This window comes from Doryrhamphus excisus, chromosome 9 (genome assembly GCF_030265055.1).
Source record: "Doryrhamphus excisus isolate RoL2022-K1 chromosome 9, RoL_Dexc_1.0, whole genome shotgun sequence".
NCBI classification, from domain to species: Eukaryota; Metazoa; Chordata; class Actinopteri; order Syngnathiformes; family Syngnathidae; genus Doryrhamphus; species Doryrhamphus excisus.
The window spans coordinates 1385360-1408442 of NC_080474.1; the positions used below are offsets into that span (position 1 = coordinate 1385360).

The 23083-nt window shown below is 42.3% G+C and overlaps 1 protein-coding gene across 2 annotated transcripts in view; it reads left to right on the forward strand.

Annotated features, from left to right (window-relative positions):
- Positions 1–23083, forward strand: part of LOC131136273 (titin-like) — a 196852-nt gene that overhangs the window by 165757 nt on the left and 8012 nt on the right. For both annotated transcript variants that reach the window (XM_058082950.1, XM_058082951.1), the window contains 24 exons: positions 885–1190; positions 1276–3039; positions 3114–3407; positions 3481–3765; positions 5065–5364; positions 5450–7516; positions 8662–8964; positions 9040–9345; positions 10345–10635; positions 10705–11004; positions 12727–13032; positions 13105–13407; positions 14982–15263; positions 15345–15938; positions 17101–17388; positions 17491–17790; positions 17863–18165; positions 18238–18540; positions 18607–19191; positions 19270–19572; positions 21062–21361; positions 21435–22010; positions 22085–22390; positions 22465–23067. In XM_058082950.1, the coding sequence (XP_057938933.1) occupies positions 885–1190; positions 1276–3039; positions 3114–3407; positions 3481–3765; positions 5065–5364; positions 5450–7516; positions 8662–8964; positions 9040–9345; positions 10345–10635; positions 10705–11004; positions 12727–13032; positions 13105–13407; positions 14982–15263; positions 15345–15938; positions 17101–17388; positions 17491–17790; positions 17863–18165; positions 18238–18540; positions 18607–19191; positions 19270–19572; positions 21062–21361; positions 21435–22010; positions 22085–22390; positions 22465–23067 (11568 nt within the window). The remainder of the gene's footprint in view (positions 1–884; positions 1191–1275; positions 3040–3113; positions 3408–3480; positions 3766–5064; positions 5365–5449; positions 7517–8661; positions 8965–9039; positions 9346–10344; positions 10636–10704; positions 11005–12726; positions 13033–13104; positions 13408–14981; positions 15264–15344; positions 15939–17100; positions 17389–17490; positions 17791–17862; positions 18166–18237; positions 18541–18606; positions 19192–19269; positions 19573–21061; positions 21362–21434; positions 22011–22084; positions 22391–22464; positions 23068–23083) is intronic.

Here is a 23083-nt window from a genome sequence, read left to right on the forward strand (position 1 = left end):
TGTATCGATTTGTCTACAGAGAACATACTAACTCCTTATTTGTAAAATCACAAATACTTCAACTTGCTGATATAGTTCATCTTCAAACAGCTAAAATAATGCATAAGGCTAAAAATAAGCAATTAGCTAAAAATGTCATCACTATATTGACAGTTACTATAGTACCCATTATGTCATTGTATGGTCATATCACCTCGTAAAATATTTTTTTAATTCATTTTTAATAATTTTGTAATTTTATCAATACAAATAAATAAATAAATGCATGAAAATAAAAAATATATATTTTTTTACTTTTTTAAATAAAAATAATAAATATTTTTATTTTAAAATAAAAATATTTATTTTTAAAATAAAAATAAAGAAATAAATGCATGAAAATAAAAATAAATAAATGCGTGAAAATAAAAAATATTTGTATTTTTTAAACTAAAAATTAAATTTTATTTTTATTTTCGCACATTTATTCATTTGTTTTTATTTTAAAATTTTAAAATAAACATTTTTATTTTTTTTTTTAATAAAAATGAAAATAATGATGAAAGGATTTTATTTTTTTAAATAAAAATAAAAAAATATTTTATTTTCACACATTTATTTATTTATTTTTATTTAAAAAAATAAAAATATTAAATAAAAAATTTTTTTTTAAATTACATTATATTAGGAAAGCAGGAAGTGAACAAATGTAACAGTTAGTGATTGTAAAAGTACCAGATGGAGGGGTAGGATTTAATAAGCTTTGCTTCTTCCTACTCCTTTTGGACATGTGGAACTGGGAACTGATTATGGGATGCACTCAATTGTAATCTGATGCATGTTCAAATGAAATAAAACCATTACCATTACCATTACCATTAAAACCTTTACCATTTGACTTCCAGATCCACCAGATGAGCCTAGTAAGCTGAGGGTGATGGATTCCACAAAGACCTCCATCACGTTGGGGTGGTCCAAGCCAGAGTGGGACGGTGGCAGCGAAGTGACCAGCTACATGGTGGAGAAGCTGACGGAGGGAGAGGAAGACTGGGTCATGGTTACTTCCAAAGGAGAGGTCAAGATGTCGGAATACACGGTCCACGACCTAAAACCGGACGTTAATTATTTCTTCCGAGTTTCTGCTGTCAACTGCGCCGGGCGTGGGGAGCCGTTGGAGATGACGGAGCCCGTGCAGGCTAAGGATATTCTCGGTAAGTCAATTTGAAGACCAGCGATCAAAGAGTCCAACACGATGTTTTTGTGTTTCAATGACCAAATTCATGATCAAATTCACAGAGGAAGCCCAGATTGACTCGGATGTGGCCATGAGAACTCACTACATCGTGAAGGCCGGCAAGGACGTGGAGCTCTCTGTTCCTCTGAAGGGCCGCCCGGCCCCCTCGGCATCGTGGAGCAAAGGAGACAAATGCATTGACAGCGACCCGTCCTATGAATTCCACCACTCGGACCAGACCACAGTCCTTGTCATGCGTGAAGTGACCAAGCTCGACACCGCAAAGTACACGGTGAAGATCGAGAACGGCGTGGGAGAGCCCAAGACGCTGACCCTCTCCGTGAAAGTCCAGGACTCTCCAGCTCCGTGCAGGAACCTGACACTGAAAGAAGTAACTCGTGGAAAAGTCACTCTGTGCTGGGAGCCTCCACTCCTCGACGGCGGAGCTGAAGTCACCAACTACATCGTGGAGAAGAGGGACTCGTCCAAGAGATCCTACTCCGCGGTGACGAGCAAATGCACTGAAACATCTTACACCATCAAAGATCTCTCCGAAAAAACATCCTTCTTTTTCCGGGTTCTGGCCGAGAACGAGAACGGTGTCGGCGAACCATGCGAAACTCTTGAACCGGTCAAGGCTACAGAGACCCCTGGACCGGTTAAAGAGGTTTCTATGAAGGATTCATCCAAGACTTCTGTCACGCTGCAGTGGCTGAAACCCGATTACGACGGCGGCAGCATCATATCTGACTACATCGTTGAAAAGAAAACCGCAGACGAGGAATGGACTCTAGGAGGTTCTAGCCGTCAGTGTGAACTTGAGGTCAAGAAACTAAAAGAGCACTCAAACGTGTTCTTCAGAGTCGCCGCTCGAAATGAGAAAGGTCAAGGTGACTTTGTGGAGATCGGACCCATCAATGTGATCGACTATGTCATCGCACCCGAAGCTAGCCTTGTAGACTACCCAGATGGAAGAATCTGCGTCCGCTTAGGTCATAACGTCCACATTGAGCTTCCGTATAAAGGTAAACCTAAGCCGTCGGTGATGTGGCTGAAGGACAACCTTCCTTTGAAGGAGAGCGAGCAGATCCGCTTCAAAAAGACGGACAGCAAAGCCACGCTCATGATAAAGAACGTGAAGAAAGAGAACGAGGGTAAATTTACGCTAACACTTGACAACAAAATCAACAGGAAGTCCTTCCATATTTACGTCGTTACGCTCGGACCCCCGTCGAAACCTGTCGGACCCATGCGTCTGGACGAAGTCCGAGCGGAAAGCATCGTGATTTCCTGGGACGAGCCCAACGACGACGGCGGCGGCGACATCACCTGCTACACCGTCGAGAAGCGTGACACCTCTCAGCCTACGTTCAAGATGGCGTGTTCCACCGTAACGGGAACGCAGTTCAAAGTACCCAACCTCATCAAGGGCGTACAGTACCAGTTCAGAGTCTGCGCCGAGAACCGATACGGCGTCAGCGAGGCTCTGGTTTCGCAGATGGTCATCGCCAAGCATCAGTTCAGACCGCCGGGACCGCCGGGAAAGCCCGTGGTGTACAATATCACCAACGACGGCGTGACGATCCAGTGGGAACAGCCCATCTACGACGGCGGGACGCCCATTCTGGGTTTCCACGTGGAGAAGCGGGAAAAGAACAGCGTCATGTGGCAAAAGGTCAACACCGTACTGATCAAAGAAACCGAATACAGAATCCTAGGATTGATCGAAGGCCTGGAGTACTCGTTTAGAGTCTACGCGCAGAACGATGCTGGCCTCAGCCGACTGAGCGATACCAGCAATCCGGCGATGGCCGTCAGTCCCGTTGGTGAGTGGCGCCGTATATTTTCTTCGTCTCTTTCCCGGACAAATATTATTTTTAATTGAATTTAATTCTATTAGATGCTCCCGGCCAACCGGACTACACGGACGTGACAAGCGATTCGATAACGATCAAATGGGACGCCCCAAAACGTGATGGCGGTAGCAAGATTACCGGCTACAACATCGAGAAACGACAAGGTCAAGGTCGCTGGTTCAAGGCCAACCTCACCGACGTCCACGACTGCCAGTACACCGTGACCGGTTTGGCTATGAACGAGCGTTACGAGTTCCGAGTGATCGCCAGAAACGCTATCGGCGTCGTCAGCCCGCCGTCCAACTCCTCGGGATTAATCGTGGTCAGGAGCGAGAACGGTAGGTCGTCACGATTCCGGAGTAAAACAGGAAATGGATAATCTGATCTTACTTGTCTTCTTTCCTCCTGAAGCCGCTCCTCAAATTGAATTCGGCGCAGAGTATTTCGAGGGTTTGACCGTTAAAGCCGGAGACAACATCCGAGTGAAGGCGGCCATCACCGGGCGACCCGTTCCCAAGGTGGTGTGGTACAAAGACGGAGTGAAAATCACCAAACAGATGATGGATACTACCACCGTCGCCGGTTACAGTACCGTCTTTGTCAGAGATGCTGACCGCACCCACCGCGGTCTGTACACCGTTGAAGCCATCAACGGATCTGGCAGCAAAAAGCAGGATCTCCTGGTTCAAGTTCAAGGTGAACTACTTTGTCTGTTCGGTTTTGTCACTTTACACCACGGGGTCTCAAAGTCAATTTACCTGGGGGGCCACCGGAGCTAGGTTCTGGGTGAAGTTTTGTTTTTTGTTTTTTTTTTAAAAACCTGATGCGGTCAGGTTTTCAAAAAAACAACAACCCCAAAACGCATTTATTAAAAACTGAAAAAAAATCAATAAAAAAAGTATTTTTAATGGTTTTGCTTCTGCTATACCCTACACTTTTTTAGTGCTTTGGTTCCGGTTTTCCACACCAAAATATATCATAAAACATTCCACTGTTCTCAAATATCTTAATTTTTATTTTTCTATGCACAAAATAAGCTGAAAAAATAAATAAACAAATCAAGAATAAAGAAAATCAATCAATCAATTAGTAATAAATTAGTAAAATAATAATAATAATAATTAAACGGCAAATAAAAAAAACATAAGAAACCACATATGGTTGGTGGGTAGAAAAATTATTTTTTTTTCAGATTCAATTGTACAGTTATTTAACCTTTAACATAAACATTAATGAAACTTAATAATTTGACCCAATTAGCATGTTAGCATCGTACTCAGTTCCATCTGGGAGCAGCGCCGTAACTTTGACAACATGTTTGATGAGCTTTTGCCCTATTATATGAAATTTGTCAGAGATTTTTTTTAATCAATTAAAAAATAAATACAAATCTATAAAAAAATATTTTTAAAAATCAATAAAAAAATCAGAAAATTATTTATTTAATTAATTAATTAATTAAAAATATCAAATTATTTAGAAAAAAAATCTATTAAAAAAAAAAAAAAAAATCAATAGACAATATTTGGCCACTCCAAATTGTCCATAGGTATGAATGTGAGTGTGAATGGTTGTTTGTCTATATGTGCCCTGTGATTGGCTGGCTGGCGACCTGTCCAGGGTGTACCATGTAACCATGTTTGATGAGATGCTTTATCTTGACGTGTATTTTCCGTTTTATTCCAAATCATTTCCTGCATTTATTTATACCCGGCGTCATAAGCCTTTAGCTTCATTGCTAATCCAAAGAAAACGGGGCGGGGTAACAGAGTATCAGGGTAACAGTATGGGCGGGGCAAAATCGCGTCAATTGTGTCCGGTGTGCACACAGCTTTAAGATGTCATTTCCGGGCCATAAACATTGAGGTGGGGGCCTCAAAGTCGCGTCTTGCGGGCCGCATTTGGCCCACGGGCCGCAAGTTTGAGACCCCTGCTTTACACACTTATTACGAATGTATTCCTAACTTTAAACCAAATCTCCGTCATGTGGTGCAGATACACCCGGGGAGCCGGTGGGACCCATCGCGTTCAGCAACATCTCCGAGGGCCGCTGCACGCTGTCCTGGAACCCACCGGAGAACGACGGCTGCTCGGAAATTTCACATTACATCATCGAGAAGCGGGAAACATCCAAGATCTCCTGGGCGTTGGTGTCCGACGAATGCCAGGAATGTTGTTACGCAGCAACCAAACTCATCAAGACTAACGAGTACCAGTTCCGGGTCTCGGCCGTCAACAAGTTTGGAGTCGGAAGACCGTTGGAATCCTGTCCTATTATCGCTCAGTTGCAATACAGTGAGTCACATGATTGGATTGGGAATGTTGGTCTAATATTTATATTTTTGTCTTCACTTGTTCCGCTTGACATTTTTTTTCCCAGCTACCCCCGATTCCCCGGGAACGCCCGACGCCACTGAGGTAACGGGAGAGAGCATAACCCTGGCCTGGACTCCTCCGACATCCGATGGAGGAAACCCCATTCAGTACTACATTCTGGAAAAACGAGAGAAGAAGACCGTCCGCTTCTACAAGGTCCTCTCAAAGAAACCCATCGTTGAGTGCGCTCACAAGGTTCTCCATCTCACCGAGGACATGGAATACGAGTTCCGGGTCATGGCTGTCAACGACGCCGGCGTCGGAGCTCCTAGCAACGTCTCCATACCCATTAAAGCTGTGGAGCCCAAGGACATCCCATGTGCTCCGTCTGTGGTCTGCGTTTCTGACTCCACTAATACCTCCATCAGTCTGGAATGGACCAAGCCCGCGGATGACGGAGGTTCTGAGATCCTGGGCTACATCGTTGAAATGCTTGGGTGCGACGAAGTGGACTGGAATCGAGTAAACGAAGAGCTGGTACCAGAAACAAAGTACACGGCGACTGGTCTTCGCACCGGAGCTGAGTATCGGTTCCGTGTTGCGGCTGTCAATCTTGTCGGAAGAGGTGAAGACATGGAAACTCTGGAACCTGCTCAGGCTGTGGATAGACTAGCGCCGCCGGAGGTGGATATCGACGCCACGTTCAAACAGACGCACATCGTCAAGGCAGGGTCTTCGGTGGTACTCGGTGTCCAATTCAGGGGCAAGCCGGTTCCCGTCGCCACTTGGGTGAAAGAAGAAGGAGAACTTGGTGTCATGTCGGAGGTTAGAACCGCGGAAGGCAGCAGTACCTTACTTCTGGAAAACTGCACCAGGAACGATACTGGTAAATACACGGTTAACCTGGAGAACAGCAGTGGTACCAAGGCCATTACGTTCACCGTGAAGGTCATGGATACTCCTGGAGCTCCTCAGGCTGTCGCCTTCCAGGAGGTCTCCAGAGGATCCGTCACGCTTCAATGGGATCCGCCACTCAACGACGGTGGAGCGCGAATCCACCACTATGTTGTTGAGAGGCGCGAAGCTAGCCGCCGTACCTGGCAGCAATCTGGCGGCAAGTGCACTCAGACTATCCTGAAGATCCAGGACCTCCTGGAGGGGGTGCCGTACTTCTTCAGGGTCTCCGCGGAGAACCAGCATGGCGTCGGCGAGGCCTTTGAGATAACAGAGCCCGTCATTGCCACCGCCGAGCCGGCATCTCCAAAGAGAATGGACGTTGTGGACACCACGGACAGATCCGTGTCACTGAGCTGGCTAAAACCGGAACACGACGGCGGCAGCCGTATCCAGTGTTACATCATCGAGGCCAAAGCAAAGGATTCGGATAAATGGATGGTGGTTGGCAACACCACGAACGTCTCCTATGTGGTGGAAAAACTTAACAAGGGCGACGAGTATCACTTCCGTGTGAAGGCCAAGAACGAGTCCGGTCTCAGCGCACCTCGTGAAACTCTGGCGCCGGTTTTGGTCAAGGAGCCTCATATTGAACCCACAGCGGATCTCAGTGAGATCCCGAACCAGCTGATCACATGCAGATCTGGCAGCACCTTTACCATTAATGTTCCGATTAGCGGTAGACCTGCGCCGAAGGTCGCCTGGAGGCTGGAGGAGATGAGGCTGAAGAACTCCGAAAGAGTTTCCATTCAAGTCACCAAAGGAAGAACCAGCATCTCGGTCAAGGACGCCATGAGGGGCGACGGGGGCAAATACTACTTGACGCTGGAGAATGTCGTCGGAAGCAAGACCTTCACCGTCGAAGTCAATGTCACAGGGAGACCGAGTCCTCCGACGGGGCCCGTCGAAATCTCGAGTATTACCTCTGAGTCCTGTGTGGTGAACTGGGAAGCCCCCGAGGACGACGGCGGCACCGACATCACCAACTATATCGTGGAGAAACGTGAATCGGGTTCGTCCGCCTGGCAGCTCATCAACTCCAGCGTGAAACGGACGTCTCTCCATGTGGCTCATCTGACCAAGTACATGCAGTACACCTTCAGGGTCTCGGCTGAAAACAGATTCGGAGTCAGCAAACCGACCGAGTCGGAAACCATCGTAGCAGAGCATCCTTACAGTAAGTAACCTGAACAGACACTAACCTCTTGAATCGGACTCCTAGATCAATCAAACTTTATTTATAGAGCACTTTTCATACATAGAATGTAGCACAGCGAGACCTCACAGCTAAGAGACCAGGGTTCAATTCCACCCTCGGCCATCTCTGTGTGGAGTTTGTAAATAAAGTAAATAAATAAAAAAATATCAAATTATTTAGGAGGGCTTACGAACATTTTAGGTGGCCTGCTTTTGCCCTATTATATGAAATTTATCAGAGATTTTTTTTGTAAAAAAAAAAATAAAATAAAAAATAAATACAAATCTATAAAAAAAAATATTTTAAAATCAATAAAAAATAAGAAAAAATTATTAATTAATTAATAAAAAAAAACAAAATTATTAAAATTTAGGAGGGCTCATGAACATTTTAGGGGGCCCGCTTTTGCCCTATTATATGAAATATGACAGATATTTTTTGTAAAAAAAAAAAATCAATTAAAAAATAAATACAAATCTATAAAAAAATATTTTTAAAAATCAATAAAAAATAAGAAAAAATAATTAATTAATTAATAAAAAATCTGAATTATTAAAATTTAGGAGGGCTTACAAACATTTTAGGGGGCCTGCTTTTGCCCTATTATATGAAATATGACAGATATTTAAAAAAAAAACAATTAAAAAATAAATACAAATCTATAAAAAAATATTTTTAAAAATCATAAATCATCAAAAAAAATAAGAAAAATAAATGAATTAATTAATTAATTTATATTAAAATTAAAATCTAAATTATTAAAATTTAGGAGGGCTTATGAACATTTTAGGGGGCCTGCTTTTGCCCTATTATATGAAATATGACAGATATTTTTTGTATAAAAAAATCAATTAAAAAATAAATACAAATCTATAAAAAATATATTTTAAAGTCAATAAAAATTAAGGATAATTAATTCATTAATTAATAAAAAAAATCATTAAATCATTAAATTATTAAAATTTAGGAGGGCTTATGAACATTTTAGGGGCCCTGCTTTTGCCCTATTATATGGAATTTGTCAGAGATTTTTTGTAAAAAAAAAAAATCAATAAAAAAATAAATACAAATCTATAAAAGTATGTCTCTAAAGTCTCTAATGAAATGCAATTTTGTAATTGCAGCCCCCCCTGGACCCCCGACTAGGCCATCCGTCTTTAACATCTCTGCCAACACAATGACCTTGAAGTGGGAGGAGCCTTACCATGATGGTGGCAGCAAGGTGACGGGTTACTGGATCGAGAAGAAGGAGAGGAATAATATTCTCTGGGTGAGGGAGAACAAGATCCCGTGCTTTGAGTGTTTTTACAAAGCGGAGGGTCTGGTCGAAGGTCTACAGTACCAGTTCCGGGTTTACGCCATGAACAGTGCTGGTCTGAGCAAAGCCAGTGAAGCATCCAAAGGAGCTGTTGCCCAAAACCCTGTTGGTGAGTACCAACAAATTGATCACGTTCATTGATCCGTTCCATTCATTGAGTGACGTAACCGTCTGTGTCCGCTAGATCCACCATGCAAGCCAGAAGTGACAAACGTGACCAGAACTACGGTCTCGCTCAAGTGGATGGCTCCGCTCAACGATGGCGGCAGTCCCATCGTGGGGTACATCATCGAGCGGAAACCGTACACGTTAACCGGCGAGGGCCGCTGGTTGAAGTGTAACTACACCAACGTGATTGACACCTTCTTCACCGTTACCGCCCTGGGAGAAGGAGAACCCTACGAGTTCCGAATCATCGCCAAAAATGCCAACCAGGTCCTCAGCACTCCTTCGGAGTCCACGGGCTCTGTGCAGTGCAAGACAGACTTTGGTGAGAGTTTTTTATTTTTGCTTATCATACTGTTTATAAAATATATATTAACCTGACCCCTGTATGGAAAAAATACATATTTTATATTTATTTCATCAACTTCAGACGGCGCTCTGGCCATAACAATGCTTATTAGCTACACAAAAAATTAACATGAACAGAAAAGGTGTCCAGTGTTTATGGAACATAAACAGTTTTTTCATTTATAAATTGCTCTGGAGTATAAGTCACAGGAACAGCCAACCTAGGAAAAAAAGTACCACTTATAGTCTGGAAAATATGGTATATGATGCTTGACCGGACGGTGAATTTGGGGAGATATGTAATATTATATTAAATTATATTATTTATACATATTTAACATTTATTTTAACATTTATATTTCATATTTGTCCGTAGTTTTAACATTTATTTTCTTTTTTTTATATTCATTTATAAGTTGCTCTGGAGTATAAGAGATATATAATATTATATTACATTATATTATTTATACATATTTAACATTTATTTCAACATTTATATTTCATATTTGTCCGTAGTTTTAACATTTATTTTCTTTTTTTTTATATTCATTTAGTTGCTCTGGAGTATAAGTCGCAGGAACAGCCAACCTAGGAAAAAAAGTGCGACTTATAGTCCGGAAAATATGGTATATGACGCTTGACCAGACGGTGAATTTGGGGAGATATATAATATTATATGAAATTATATTATTTATACATATTTAACATTTATTTTAACATTTTAACATTTATTTTCTTATTTTTTTATATTCATTTATTAGTCACTCTGGAGTACAAGTCGCAGGAACAGCCAACCTAGGAAAAAAAGTGCGACTTATAATCTGGAAAATACAATATATGCGTGTGTATGACACATATGTGTACAGTAATTGATGCAAAATGGATAAGGTTGAGGGTTGAATTTTGCTGTGTGATGTTGAAGATGAATCCAACCATGACCATATAACAAGAACATTGGCCCTGTGGAATCCAACAGAACCTCCGAAGGCTCAGTTGGACAGCAAACTCCTGTCTGAAGTTGTCGTGGTGAGAGCCGGCTCGGATCTGGTTCTGGACGCCGCAGTGGGGGGCAGGCCTGATCCCAAAGCGTCTTGGTCCAAGGGCACCAGGGAGCTGGAGTTGTGTGAAAAGTACCACGTGCAGTACACACCCAACCGGGCAATGGCCATCATCAAGTTCTGCGACAGAGACGATACCGGGAAGTACATTCTTAGCGTCAGGAATGTGAGCGGAACCAAGACCGCCGAGGTCAACGTCAAAGTGCTCGGTAAGTGAGGCTCAGTTTGTTTGTCCACCAACGAATGCCAAAATCACCAACCTCATTGAACGTTTTCAGACACTCCGGGAGCATGTGAAGGCAGCATTGAGATCAGCAAGATAACGGAAGAGTCGTGCACTCTTAGCTGGAGGTCTCCTCTGGAGGATGGCGGAGATGAAGTCTCTCACTACCTGGTGGAGAGGAGGGACACCAACAGACTCAACTGGGTTATCATGCAGGCCGAGTGCAAGCAGCTGACCTGCAACATCACCGGACTCTTCAAGAACACAGAATACCTGTTCAGAGTCAGAGGGGTCAACAAGTACGGAGCCGGAGTCCCCATCCAGTCTGAGGCCATGGTGGCCAGAAACACTTTCAGTGAGTTCTTTCATTCATTTTCTACCGCTTTTCCTCACGAGGGTCGCGGGGTCCTATCCCAGATGTCTTCAGGCGTAAGGCGGGGTACACCCTAAACTGGTCGCCAGCCAATCACAGGGCACATATAGACAAACAACCATTCACACTCACATTCATACCTATGGACAATTTGGAGTGGCTAATTAACCTAGCATGTTTTTGGAATGTGGGAGGAAACCGGAGTACCCGGAGAAACACAGGGAGAACATGCAAACTCCACTCCACTCCCACTCCCGAGGGTGGGATTGAACCCTGGTCTCTAAGCTGTGAGGTCTGTGCGCTAACCGCTAGACCACCGTGCCGCCTTCTTCTTATTGTAAAATGTATAAATCGTATATGGATTTATTCTTTAACCTTAGCTTCCTGGTATCATCTCTTATGTTAACGGGTCGGTTTTGACCCGCGTATTAAAATCAGATATTAAATACACTAAAAACAATAACCATCAAATTTGCTTACCTTCTTTGGCTTCTTTGTCCATGAAAATATTGCTTTTAATACTTTTGGTGTGGCCATGGAGGCCTTTTTATGTCACTATACCCCTCCATTTCTATTTCCAAAAATGGTCAAATGAACCTAAAAAAAATCATATTCATAAATTGAAGGTTCTTTTGTTACCTGGTTATTACTGAGGGATATAGAACATATCTCTTAAATTAATTAGTTTGATTATTGTCTCATTTTAGTATTAATCACTAAAGAAACATCTACGGTGTTCGGGTCAATTTTGACCCATATTTATTCATGTCAAGAAAAGGTAGAAAAAGTTATTAAAAAATGCATTATTTAAAAAAAAAAAAGAAACAAAATGTATTATGGAAAGCAGGAAGTGAACAAATGTAACAGTTAGTGATTGTAAAAGTACCAGATGGAGGGGTAGGATTTAATAAGCTTTGCTTCTTCCTACTCCTTTATTTATATATATATAATTCTAAATTAATATTTATAATTAACATATAATATATATTTGACATATTTTTGGTTTTATTTTTACTTTATATATTATTATATTATATTATATACCAGGGGTGGGCAAACTACGGCCCGGGGGCCACATCCGGCCCGCCAAGTGTTTGAATACGGCCCGCCCAATCTTTCCAAAGTATTTCATTTCAAGTATTTCAGTATTTCAAAGTGCTCCTGAAAAAAGAGACACAAGCACATAATAATGATAAAAATTAAAATAATAATTATTATATTATTATTATTATAACTATTATGATTATTATATTTATTATATTAATGCTAATTATTGTATTTATTATATATTAATGCTAATTTTTATATTAATTATATATAATAATATTGTTATATTTGCATATTTTACATAATAATATAATAATTATTATTTTAATTTTATTTTAATTATTATAATATTTTATTATTTTTTTAATATTTAAATATAAATATAAAATAATAAATAATAATAGCAGATTGCATGACAATTTTACAGATACAATAATACCAGGTGGACTGTTACGTGTAAAATATATAGTCTGCCCCCCCCCCCGGAAATTTTGTTATATCAATGCGGCCGTCGAGTCAAAAAGTTTGCCCACCCCTGTTATATACTAATACCGTTGACTTTTAGCATTTAGCATTGCAAAAATAACCAAGTTATTCAAGACCTCACATCTTTTTGTGGTACTTGTAGATTCAAATCTCAATGATGTCTTCTTACAGCCGTTCCAACTCCACCGGGTGCACCTGAGATCCTCGTGTCCGGAAAAGATTTTGCCACGATCGAGTGGCTGAAGCCCGAGAGCGACGGCGGCAGTCCGCTGATCCACTATCTTGTGGAGAGGCGAGAGAGGAAGAGCGCCCGCTGGGTGAAGGTGAACAGGAGTGGAGCACACCTGGACACAACGTTGAAGGTGTCTGGCTTGACCGAAGGCAACATCTACCAGTTCAGGGTGATGGCCATCAATAAGGCCGGGGAGAGTGAACCCAGTGAGGTTTCACTCTACGTCGTCTGCAGAGTGCCGACGTGTAAGTTCAAATCCCTCAACGACCTTCACATGCACCAAACTGTAGATTGATGACCTACATCCCCTATTTTAGGTACACCCGCTCCGCCTTCTGTACCACGCATCACCGACACCCACACTGACAGCATCAGCCTGGCCTGGTCTCGGCCCGTGGAGGACGGAGGAGCCGACGTTATGGGCTACTTACTGGAAATGCAGGAAGCCGGAACGGAGGAGTGGAAGAAGGCCCACGAAAAGACGCTGCGTGCCAGCGAATACGTGGTGACAGGACTTCACTCGGCCAAGAAGTACCGCTTCAGAGTGGCCGGCATCAACTTCAATGGTACCGGAGACTTCAGCGAGCCTTGTGCGGAGACTGAGCCCGTGGAGAGAATTGGTATGTTGACGTTTTTAATTTGAGAAACGAAAAGCTAAAGAAAACATGGGATATTGAACCTTGCCATCTTTGTTGCACTACCGATCAAAAGTTTGGGATCACTTGGGAATTTCTTTGTTTTCGAAAGAAAAACACATTTTCATGCATTTCACAAACATTTTTCTCCATTTCACAAACATTTTTATCCATGTCACAAACATTTTTATCCATTTCACAAATTTTTTTTTCCATTTCACAAAATTTTTTATCCATTTCACAAACAATTTTTCCATTTCACAAACATTTTTTTCCATTCCACAAATTTTTTTTGCATTACATAAACATTTTTTTCCATTCCACAAATTTTTTTTGCATTACATAAACATTTTTTTCCATTCCACTAATTTTTTTTGCATTACATAAACATTTTTTTCCATTTCACAAACATTTGTATCCATTTCACAAACATTTTTTTTTCCATTTAACAAACATTTTTATCCATTTCACAAACAGTTTTTTCCATTTCACTAAAAAAAATTTTCCATTTCACAAACATTTTTTTCCATTCCACAATTTTTTTTTGCATTTCATAAACATTTTTATCCATTTCCCAAACATTTTTTTGCCATTTAACAAACATTTTTATCCATTTCACAAACAATTTTTTACATTTCACAAAATTTTTATCCATTTCACAAATTTTTTTTCCATTTCACAAACATTTTTATCTATTTCAAACATTTTTTTCCATTTCACTAAAAAAAAAAAAATTCCATTTCACAAACAATTTTTTTCCATTTCACAAAATTTTTTATCCATTTCACAAACAATTTTTCCATTTCGCAAACATTTTTTTCCATTCCACAAATTTTTTTTGCACTTCATAAACATTTTTATCCATTTCCCAAACATTCTTTTGCCATTTCACAAACATTTGTATCCATTTCACAAACATTTTTATCCATTTCACAAACATTTTTATCCATTTCACAAACAATTTTTTCCATTTCACTAAAAAAAAATTTTCCATTTCACAAACAATTTTTTCCATTCCACAAATTTTTTTATCCATTTCACAAACAATGAAAATGAATGAGATGATTTTGAAAGAAGGATGTTCATTTTTGCATAGAGGCCTACTATCAACAACTGTCAGTCCTCTGCATCAATCTCCTGGTATGGCTGCTAATCCAAGTTCATCATTTTATAAGGCTAATAGATGATTAGAAAAGCCATCTAAAAATCTAAACTAAAACTAAAATCTCTTACCGTGCTGTTAACTACTCCCTTCAGAGAGCAGCACAAACTGGGTCTAACAAGGACAGAAAAACGATGCTGTGCAAGAAGACAAATATCTGAGAGTGTGTAGTTTAAGACAAAGGTCGTCACCAAATAGTAGCCGTCAAACGCCAGTGTCAGTATCAACAGTGAAGCGGCGACTTCAGGATGCTGGACTTCATGGCAGGACTGCCAAGAAAAAGCCGTATCCCAGACTGGCCCAAAAACATTTTCCAAGTGATCCCAAACTTTTGTATACCTGCAAACTTGTAACATCTGGAATGATAACTTATTTGACCATTCCCCACACCCAACAGAAACACCCGACTTTGAGCTCCACGATGACCTGAAGAAGACGATATGCCTGCGTGCCGGCGGTTCTCTGCGCCTCTTTGTAAGCGTCAGTGGCCGTCCTGCTCCGACGATCACTTGGAGCAAACCAGGAGTTGACCTCAACAACCGAGGCTTCATAGAGGTCACGCACAAGTCGACGACGCTCATCATTGATAAGGTTCATCGCTATGATGCGGGAAAATACACGCTGGTGGCTGAGAACTCTGCCGGAAAACAGGAAGTCCAAATTCTGGTCAAAATCTATGGTAAGGCGATGATTATGACTGATGATTATGACTGACTTTTGGGGAAGTCATAGTTGACTTACAAAATGTTTACAATCCCAGACACGCCAGGGCCAACAGGACCCATCAAGATCAAGGAACTGACCAAAGACTCGGCCATCATCTCTTGGGATGCTCCGATCGTGGACGGCGGTGCGCCCGTCAACAATTACATCATCGAGCGGCGTGAAGCCTCCATGCGAGCGTACAAAACGGTCACCTCCAAGTGCGGCAAGACATCCTTCAAGATCGACGGCCTGATGGAGGGCATGCTGTACTACTTCCGAGTCCTCCCTGAAAACATCTACGGCGTCGGCGAGCCTCGCGAGACTCCAGACGTCATCCTGGTTTGCGAGGTGCCTCAGCCGCCGCAGTCGCTGGAGGTGGTCGACGTCACCAAGAGCACCGTCTCGTTGGGCTGGGAGAAGCCAGAGCATGACGGAGGTAGCCGACTGACGGGCTACGTTGTCGAGGCCTGCAAGTTCGGTACCGACAAATGGATGAAGGTGGCCTCCCTGAAGCTGACGGACTTTGAGCACACGGTGGAGAAGCTGAACGAGAACGAGCAGTACTTGTTCCGAATCAAAGCCATCAATAGTCGCGGTGCCAGTGAAGCCAAGGAGCTTGTCACGCCCGTAACCGTGCAAGAACAACGAGGTAATGATGTTGTCATAACGTTTGGCCAAATGCATGACGATAAACATTTATGTCAAAATATTTATACTAGTGTGTACTAGGGATCGACCGCTATAGTTTTTTTTGGGGCCGATACCGATTTTTTTTTAATCACCCTTAGCCGATGACCGATTTTCCTTGGGACGATATTTGTGTCCGATACTGCTTTTAATCCCTCAATTTACATGAAAAAATGACAATGATAACAAATATTACAAGTCTCAAGCTTGGTAATGGTAATGGTAATGGTAATGGTTTAATTTCATTTTAAACATGCATCAGATTCCAATTGAGTGCATCCCATAATCAGTTCCCAGTTCCACATGTCCAAAAGGAGTAGGAAGAAGCAAAGCTTATTAAATCCTACCCCTGGTACTTGTACAATCAGTAACTGTTACATTTGTTCACTTCCTGCTTTCCAAATATCTTTTTTTTTGTCACGTACCGAAGTACGAGGTGATATGACCATACAATGACCAATAATGTATACCATAGTGTCAATATAGTTTTTAAATTGATTTTATTCATTTTTATTTGTATAATTTTTTTATTTAAAAAAATGTTTAAAAATTAAAAAAATATATTTTCAAATTTTTTTTTGTCACGTACCAAAGTACGAGGTGATATGACCATCCAATGACCAATAATGTGTACCATAGTAAGTGTCAATATAGTGTTTTAATTTATTTTATTAATTTTTATTTTTATAATTTTATTTTTTTTTATTTAAAAAAAATGTAAAAATTTTAAAAATTAAAAAAATATATTTTCAATTTTTAATTTTTTTTTTGTCACGTACCGAAGTACAAGGTGATATGACCATCCAATGACCAATAATGTGTACCATAGTAAGTGTCAATATAGTGTTTTAATTTATTTTATTTATTTTTATTTTTATAATTTTAATTTTTTTTTATTTAAAAAAAAATGTAAAAATTTTAAAAATTAAAAAAATATATTTTCAATTTTTAATTTTTTTTTTGTCACGTACCAAAGTACGAGGTGATATGAGCATACAATGACATAATGGTTACCATAGTAACCGTCAATATAGTCTCCTCTCTTGTATTGGATGACATTTTTAGCTAATTAGTTGTACTAATTGTACTGAGTTGTACTAATTACGTACATTTTTTTCCCGCAGTGATGCCAGCAGTGGATTTCTCCAGTCTTCCCCAGAAAGCTGTTAATGTTCTGGCGGGTAGAACCCTGGAGTTGGACCTGCCGATCGTTGGCAGACCGCCCCCTGCCTGCTTTTGGTACTTTGGTGGCAACAGGTTAAAAATCACGGACCGTGTCAAGATCCAGAGCACGGGCAAGTTCTCCAAACTGACCGTGTCAGACACGACCATCGACGACACTGGCAGCTACACCGTGGAGTTGAAGAACACCGTCGGCATCATCACCGAGATCATCAAGGTCATCGTTTTATGTAAGGAAATACTTGGAGTTCTATGTGACTTATGAATATTACTTATGAATATCAATTAGCAAACAGGTTTGAAAAGGCTAACACATTCTCATCTTCCGTTAGCCAAACCCGACGAACCCAAAGGACCAATCCGATTTGACGAGATCGATGCCACCACCGTCACCTGCAGCTGGGATCCTCCGCCCAGGGACGGTGGCGCTCCCATCAGTGGATACGTGGTGGAGCAAAGAGATGCCCACAGACCAGGTTGGGTGCCGGTGTGTGACTCCATCAGCCGACCCACCTTCAAGTTTGAGAACCTGATCGAGGGCGATGAATACGTCTTCCGTGCGGCCGCTATCAATCGCTACGGCACCGGAGAGTTCTTGCAGTCGGAGATTGTCACCTGCAGGAGCTTGAAAAGTAAATATTCACCACCGTAAAAATCCGTTATAGTTCCTGACGGGATGCTAAGATATTCTCCACCCTTCACAGATGTGTCTGGACCTCCTGGTCGACCAACCGTTTTCGACGTTTCACGTGACGGTATGACAATAGCCTGGAATCCGCCAGAAGAAGATGGCGGCCTCGAGGTTTCGGGTTACATCATTGAGCGCAAAGAAGTCAGATCTGACCGATGGGTGCGTGCCAACAAGAACCCCGTCACCATGACTAGATACAGGTCTACAGAGCTGATTGAAGGTCTGGAGTACGAGCACAGAATCATCAGTATCAATGCCCGCGGAATGAGCAAACCAAGTCTGCCATCGAAACCAGCCGTGGCATCGGATCCCATTGGTGAGAAACCGAAAACTAAATTCATATTTTTATCTCCACTTCGATCATAAATTCATTTCTCTTCTGGTTCAGATCCACCCGGTTGCCCTCAGAACCCACGGATCACCGAAACCACCAAGTCTTCGGTGTCACTGGCTTGGAGCCCCCCTGACGACGAAGGCGACGCCAGGGTGGACGGGTACCTGATCGAGATGCAGAAGGTGGGCGCCATGGCTTGGCTGAAGTGTAACACCACGCCCTCGCTGATCTGCGAGTACACGCTGACCAACATGCCCCAAGGAGAGGAGTTCAAATTCAGAATAATGGCCTGCAACGCTGGCGGATCTGGAGAGCCTGCTGAAGTTCCTCAAACTGTCACCGTCACGGAGATGTTAGGTAAGAAGAAAAATTGAAAAAAATTCATAGAAGTCGAATTTAATTAAATTTTTGTCTGTTCTACAGAATCTCCCGATTATGAACTTGAGCTGAAATACAAAGACGTATATGTCGTCCGTCACGGTGGAGTTGTCCGACTCTCGGTCCCGATCAAGGGTAAACCCTACCCGACTTGTTTGTGGTCAAAGGACAGTGGAACAGTATCAACCAAGGCCATGGTGGCCTCCACCGAAGACACCAGCGAACTGGTGATCAAAGAAGCCGAGAGGAGCGACTCTGGTCTGTATGAGCTCCTTCTGGAGAACAAAGTCGGCAAGAAGAAGGCCCAAATCAAGGTGAACGTCATCGGCCGTCCGAGCGCTCCTAAAGGACCGTTAATGTTCGAGGAGATCCAAGCCAACTCCGCGAAGCTGTCCTGGGGCGTTCCCGGTGATGACGGCGGTGCAGAAATTTTGGGTTACATCATTGAAAGACGAGAAGTTACCAGAAATGCGTGGTACACCGTGGACAGTAGAGTGACTGATAACCACTTGGTCGTTAAGGGCCTGAATGAAGGAACCGAGTACCATTTCAAGGTCACTGCTGAGAACTCTTTCGGTATCGGTCCATCTCTGAAGTCAGAGCAGCCGTTGGTACCCAAGACTCTGCTTAGTAAGTATTTTGGTTTTTTAATCCAAAAATGACAAATTTCCAAGCTAGTTTGTGAAGAAACTGTCATTTGCAAAACAGGTCCACCTGAACCTTCAACCATGCCACCGGAGATCATGGACATTACCAAAAACTGTGTTGCGCTGGCCTGGTCCAGACCAAAAGACGACGGGGGTTCTTCCATCACCGGCTATTTCATCGAGTACAAAGAAGTGTCGTCAGAGCAATGGAGCCGCCACCCCGCTAAGATTCCGTCCACCATGTTTACTCTGTCTGGACTCACGGCAGATGCCGACTACGTCTTCCGTATTGTCGCTGTCAACGAAATTGGCGAGAGCGAAGCCGGACCTGTGTCGGATCCGGTCACCTGCAAGGATCCATTCGGTGAGTCGTTTGTGTCTTTGCAATTCATCGATGGCGGTGATGATAATGTTGCCCCTCCACCACCTTGGAGGGGGTTGTATGCCTTGAAAATCCTGTGGTACCGAACGAGGAAGACAATCCACGATGACTTGACGTATATTCACCCTCGGGATTTATTCTTCTCTCAGAACAATAACAACACTTCCCATCTCATAAGATGACTACACCAATAGTTGGCATTATTGGTTAAACAAACAGCTAAACATTTGTGATGTTAAGACATTGTCTTTACATGTCAATCTAGTGACAATTTCCACAGCCAGTGTATACATTTCACATATCTTCAGTACAATACTATCAGTAACACATTTCACATATTGCAGTTAGCCTGCTTAATGCTATTCACCGTACATTAAGGACTGCTAGCATTAGCCGTTAGCTATTTCACATCTGCTCAAATGCTCTACGAAATATTTATAACAAACCACTTTGCAGTCAGCTGTTTACTTTAGCGACTTTCTACACTCTTTACATAAATTATGTCTACTTTATACTAACCTGTGGTACAGAATGAGGAAGATAATCCACGATGACTTGACGTATATTCACCCTCGGGATTTATTCTTCCTCTGTGGTTTTGTCACCTACTCTATACCACCATCGCTAACTAGCACCCCCTAGTAGACATTGCGGTATTACACCCAAACACCAACAATGGAGATTTGCTTATTTTAGGGCCTAAAATAAGCAAACTACGGCCCGGGGGCCACATCCGGCCCGCCAAGTGTTTGAATACGGCCCGCCCAATCTTTCCAAAGTATTTAATTTAAACTCAACATACAACCTGGCATCATGGCCTGAGCCAACCTTTTGATGGTTGTATCAATTTCGTTGTTTGACATGGTCTGTTGTTTACAAAGTGCTCCTGGAAAAAAAAGACACAAGCACATAATAATAATAAAAATTAAAATAATAATTATTATATTATTATTATAACTATTATGATTATTATATTTATTATATTAATGCTAATTATTATATTAATTATATACAATAATATTGTTATATTTGCATATTTTACATAATAATGTAATAATAATTATTATTTTAATTATTATAATATTTTATTATTTTTAAAATATTTAAATATAAATATAAAATAATAAATAATAATAGCAGATTGCATGACAATTTTACAGATACAATAATACCAGGTGGACTGTTACGTGTAAAATATATAGTCTGCCCCCCCCCCCCCCCCCGGAAATTTTGTTATCTCAATGCGAGTCAAAAAGTTTGCCCACCCCTGTTTTAGGCACAAACATATAAAAAATAGTAGGGTGTCTTTTTTTTTCTTTTACAACTGAATTTTATATGTATGACATGAACTATTACTACTCTTAAATACTCTAACCATATTTATACATTTTAAACCATGTTACCTTATCTTTTATGGACCTTACAATAACAAAGAAATATGATTTGAATTTTCTTTTCTTTGACTTTCCAGATAAGCCGAGCCAGCCAGGAGAAATTGATACGGCAAACGTGACTAACACCTCCATCACCATTCGCTGGCAAGCCCCGGAATGCGATGGCGGGAAAGAGGTCCTGGGCTACTGGGTGGAATACAGGAAGTCCACGGAGAGCAGCTGGAAGAAATGCAACAAGCAGCGAATGAAAGACAAGGAGTTCGTCATGCGCGGATTGGCCGAAGCTACCGAATACGAGTTCCGGGTATTTGCCGAGAACGAGACCGGAATGAGCAGACCTAGTCGGACTGCCACTTGTATCAAGACTAAACTTAGCAGTGAGTGCACTGAAAGCTAATGCTAAGCTAATTAGTGTTATTGTGTATTTCTGACGTCGCTTTGTATTTCCAGCGGAAACAAAACCGAGCCTCAGGAAGGAAATGGATGAAGTCACAGCCAAGCTGGGACAGCCTGCCGTCATGAAATGCCAGATTATCGGCAGACCCGTTCCGGACATCAAGTGGTACCACGCCGGCAAAGAGATCGTGGAGTCTCGTAAATACGAGATGAGCTCAGATGGGCGAAACCACTCCCTGTCCGTCATGACCGACCAACAAGAAGATGAAGGCGAGTACACCTGCAAAGCCACCAATGATGCCGGAGACACAGAAACCAAAGGTGTCCTGGTTTTGGAAGCTGCTCCGTCCTTCCATTCCGATTACCCGTTGAAGACCACATACTATGCCGGTCTCGGAACAACCTTGCGTATCCACGCGGTCTACATCGGCCGCCCCATGCCAAAGATCATGTGGCTCCATGAAGCAAAGACCTTGGAGAACGCAGATGATATTAGCATAGAAACCACAGAGCATTACACTCATCTCATTATCAAGAACGTGCAGCGGCGAATCCACGGCGGCAAATACAGGATCAGACTCCACAACCACTTCGGCCGAGCGGACGTTGCGTTCAACGTTGAAATCTACGGTACGTTTGCGTCATCGCATCGCAACCGGTTCTAGACTTTATATAACTAATTCCATCGTTCCTTCGTTTTCCAGACAAACCTGACATGCCTCAGGGTCCCATCGTCCTGGAGGCTCTTCTGAAGAACTCGGTCATCATCACCTGGAAGCCCCCCAAGGACGACGGAGGCTGCATGATCACCAACTACATTGTGGAGAAGCGAGAGGACAAGGAAGGGAACGAGTGGGAACTGGTGTCGTCGTCCATCAACTCCACGTCTTGCCGCGTTCCCAACCTCACTGACAGCGCCGGTTACTACTTCCGTGTGTACGCCCAGAATCGCTACGGCAACAGCGAGCCGCTTGAACTAATTTCGCCTATTATCATTAAGAGTCAACTCGGTATGTCGAAATAAAATCATGCAATATCATCTGTGGGAATATTCTAATTCTGTGACTTTTGTTACGAACCGCAGAGAAACCATCACCGCCTCAGACCATCGTTGTTTCCGGAATCACCAAAGACTCCTGCGTGGTTTCTTGGAAGCCTCCACTCAGTGACGGCGGCTCCAAAATCAAATGCTATTGCCTGGAGAAGAAGCAGAAGCAGAAGAAGGAGTGGGGCGAATGGACTCCCGTGACCACGGATGAGATCAAACAGACGGTCTTCTCGGTGAAGCGTTTATCCGAAGGCGTTGAATATGTCTTCCGAGTGAAGTGCGAGAACCTCGGCGGACAAAGCGACTACAGCGAGGAAAGTGCGTGTATCATTCCGGCCACGGCCGTTGATGTTCGTGCTCCGGCCTTCAAGGAAGAGCTGAGGAACATGAGCGTGAAATACAAAAGCAACGCTACGCTGGTGTGCAAGATCACAGGCCAGCCCAAACCGGTCATTAAATGGTTCCGACGAGGAAAGGAGATCCATTCGGATGGAAAGAAGATCAAGATTCAAGAATTCAAAGGAGGTTACCACCAACTTGTGATCACCGAGGCTGATGAAGAAGACTCCACCGTGTACCAGATCAGGGCCACCAATCAAGGAGGATCCATCTGCGCTACCGTGTCTCTGGATGTTGAAAGTAAGAATATTAAATA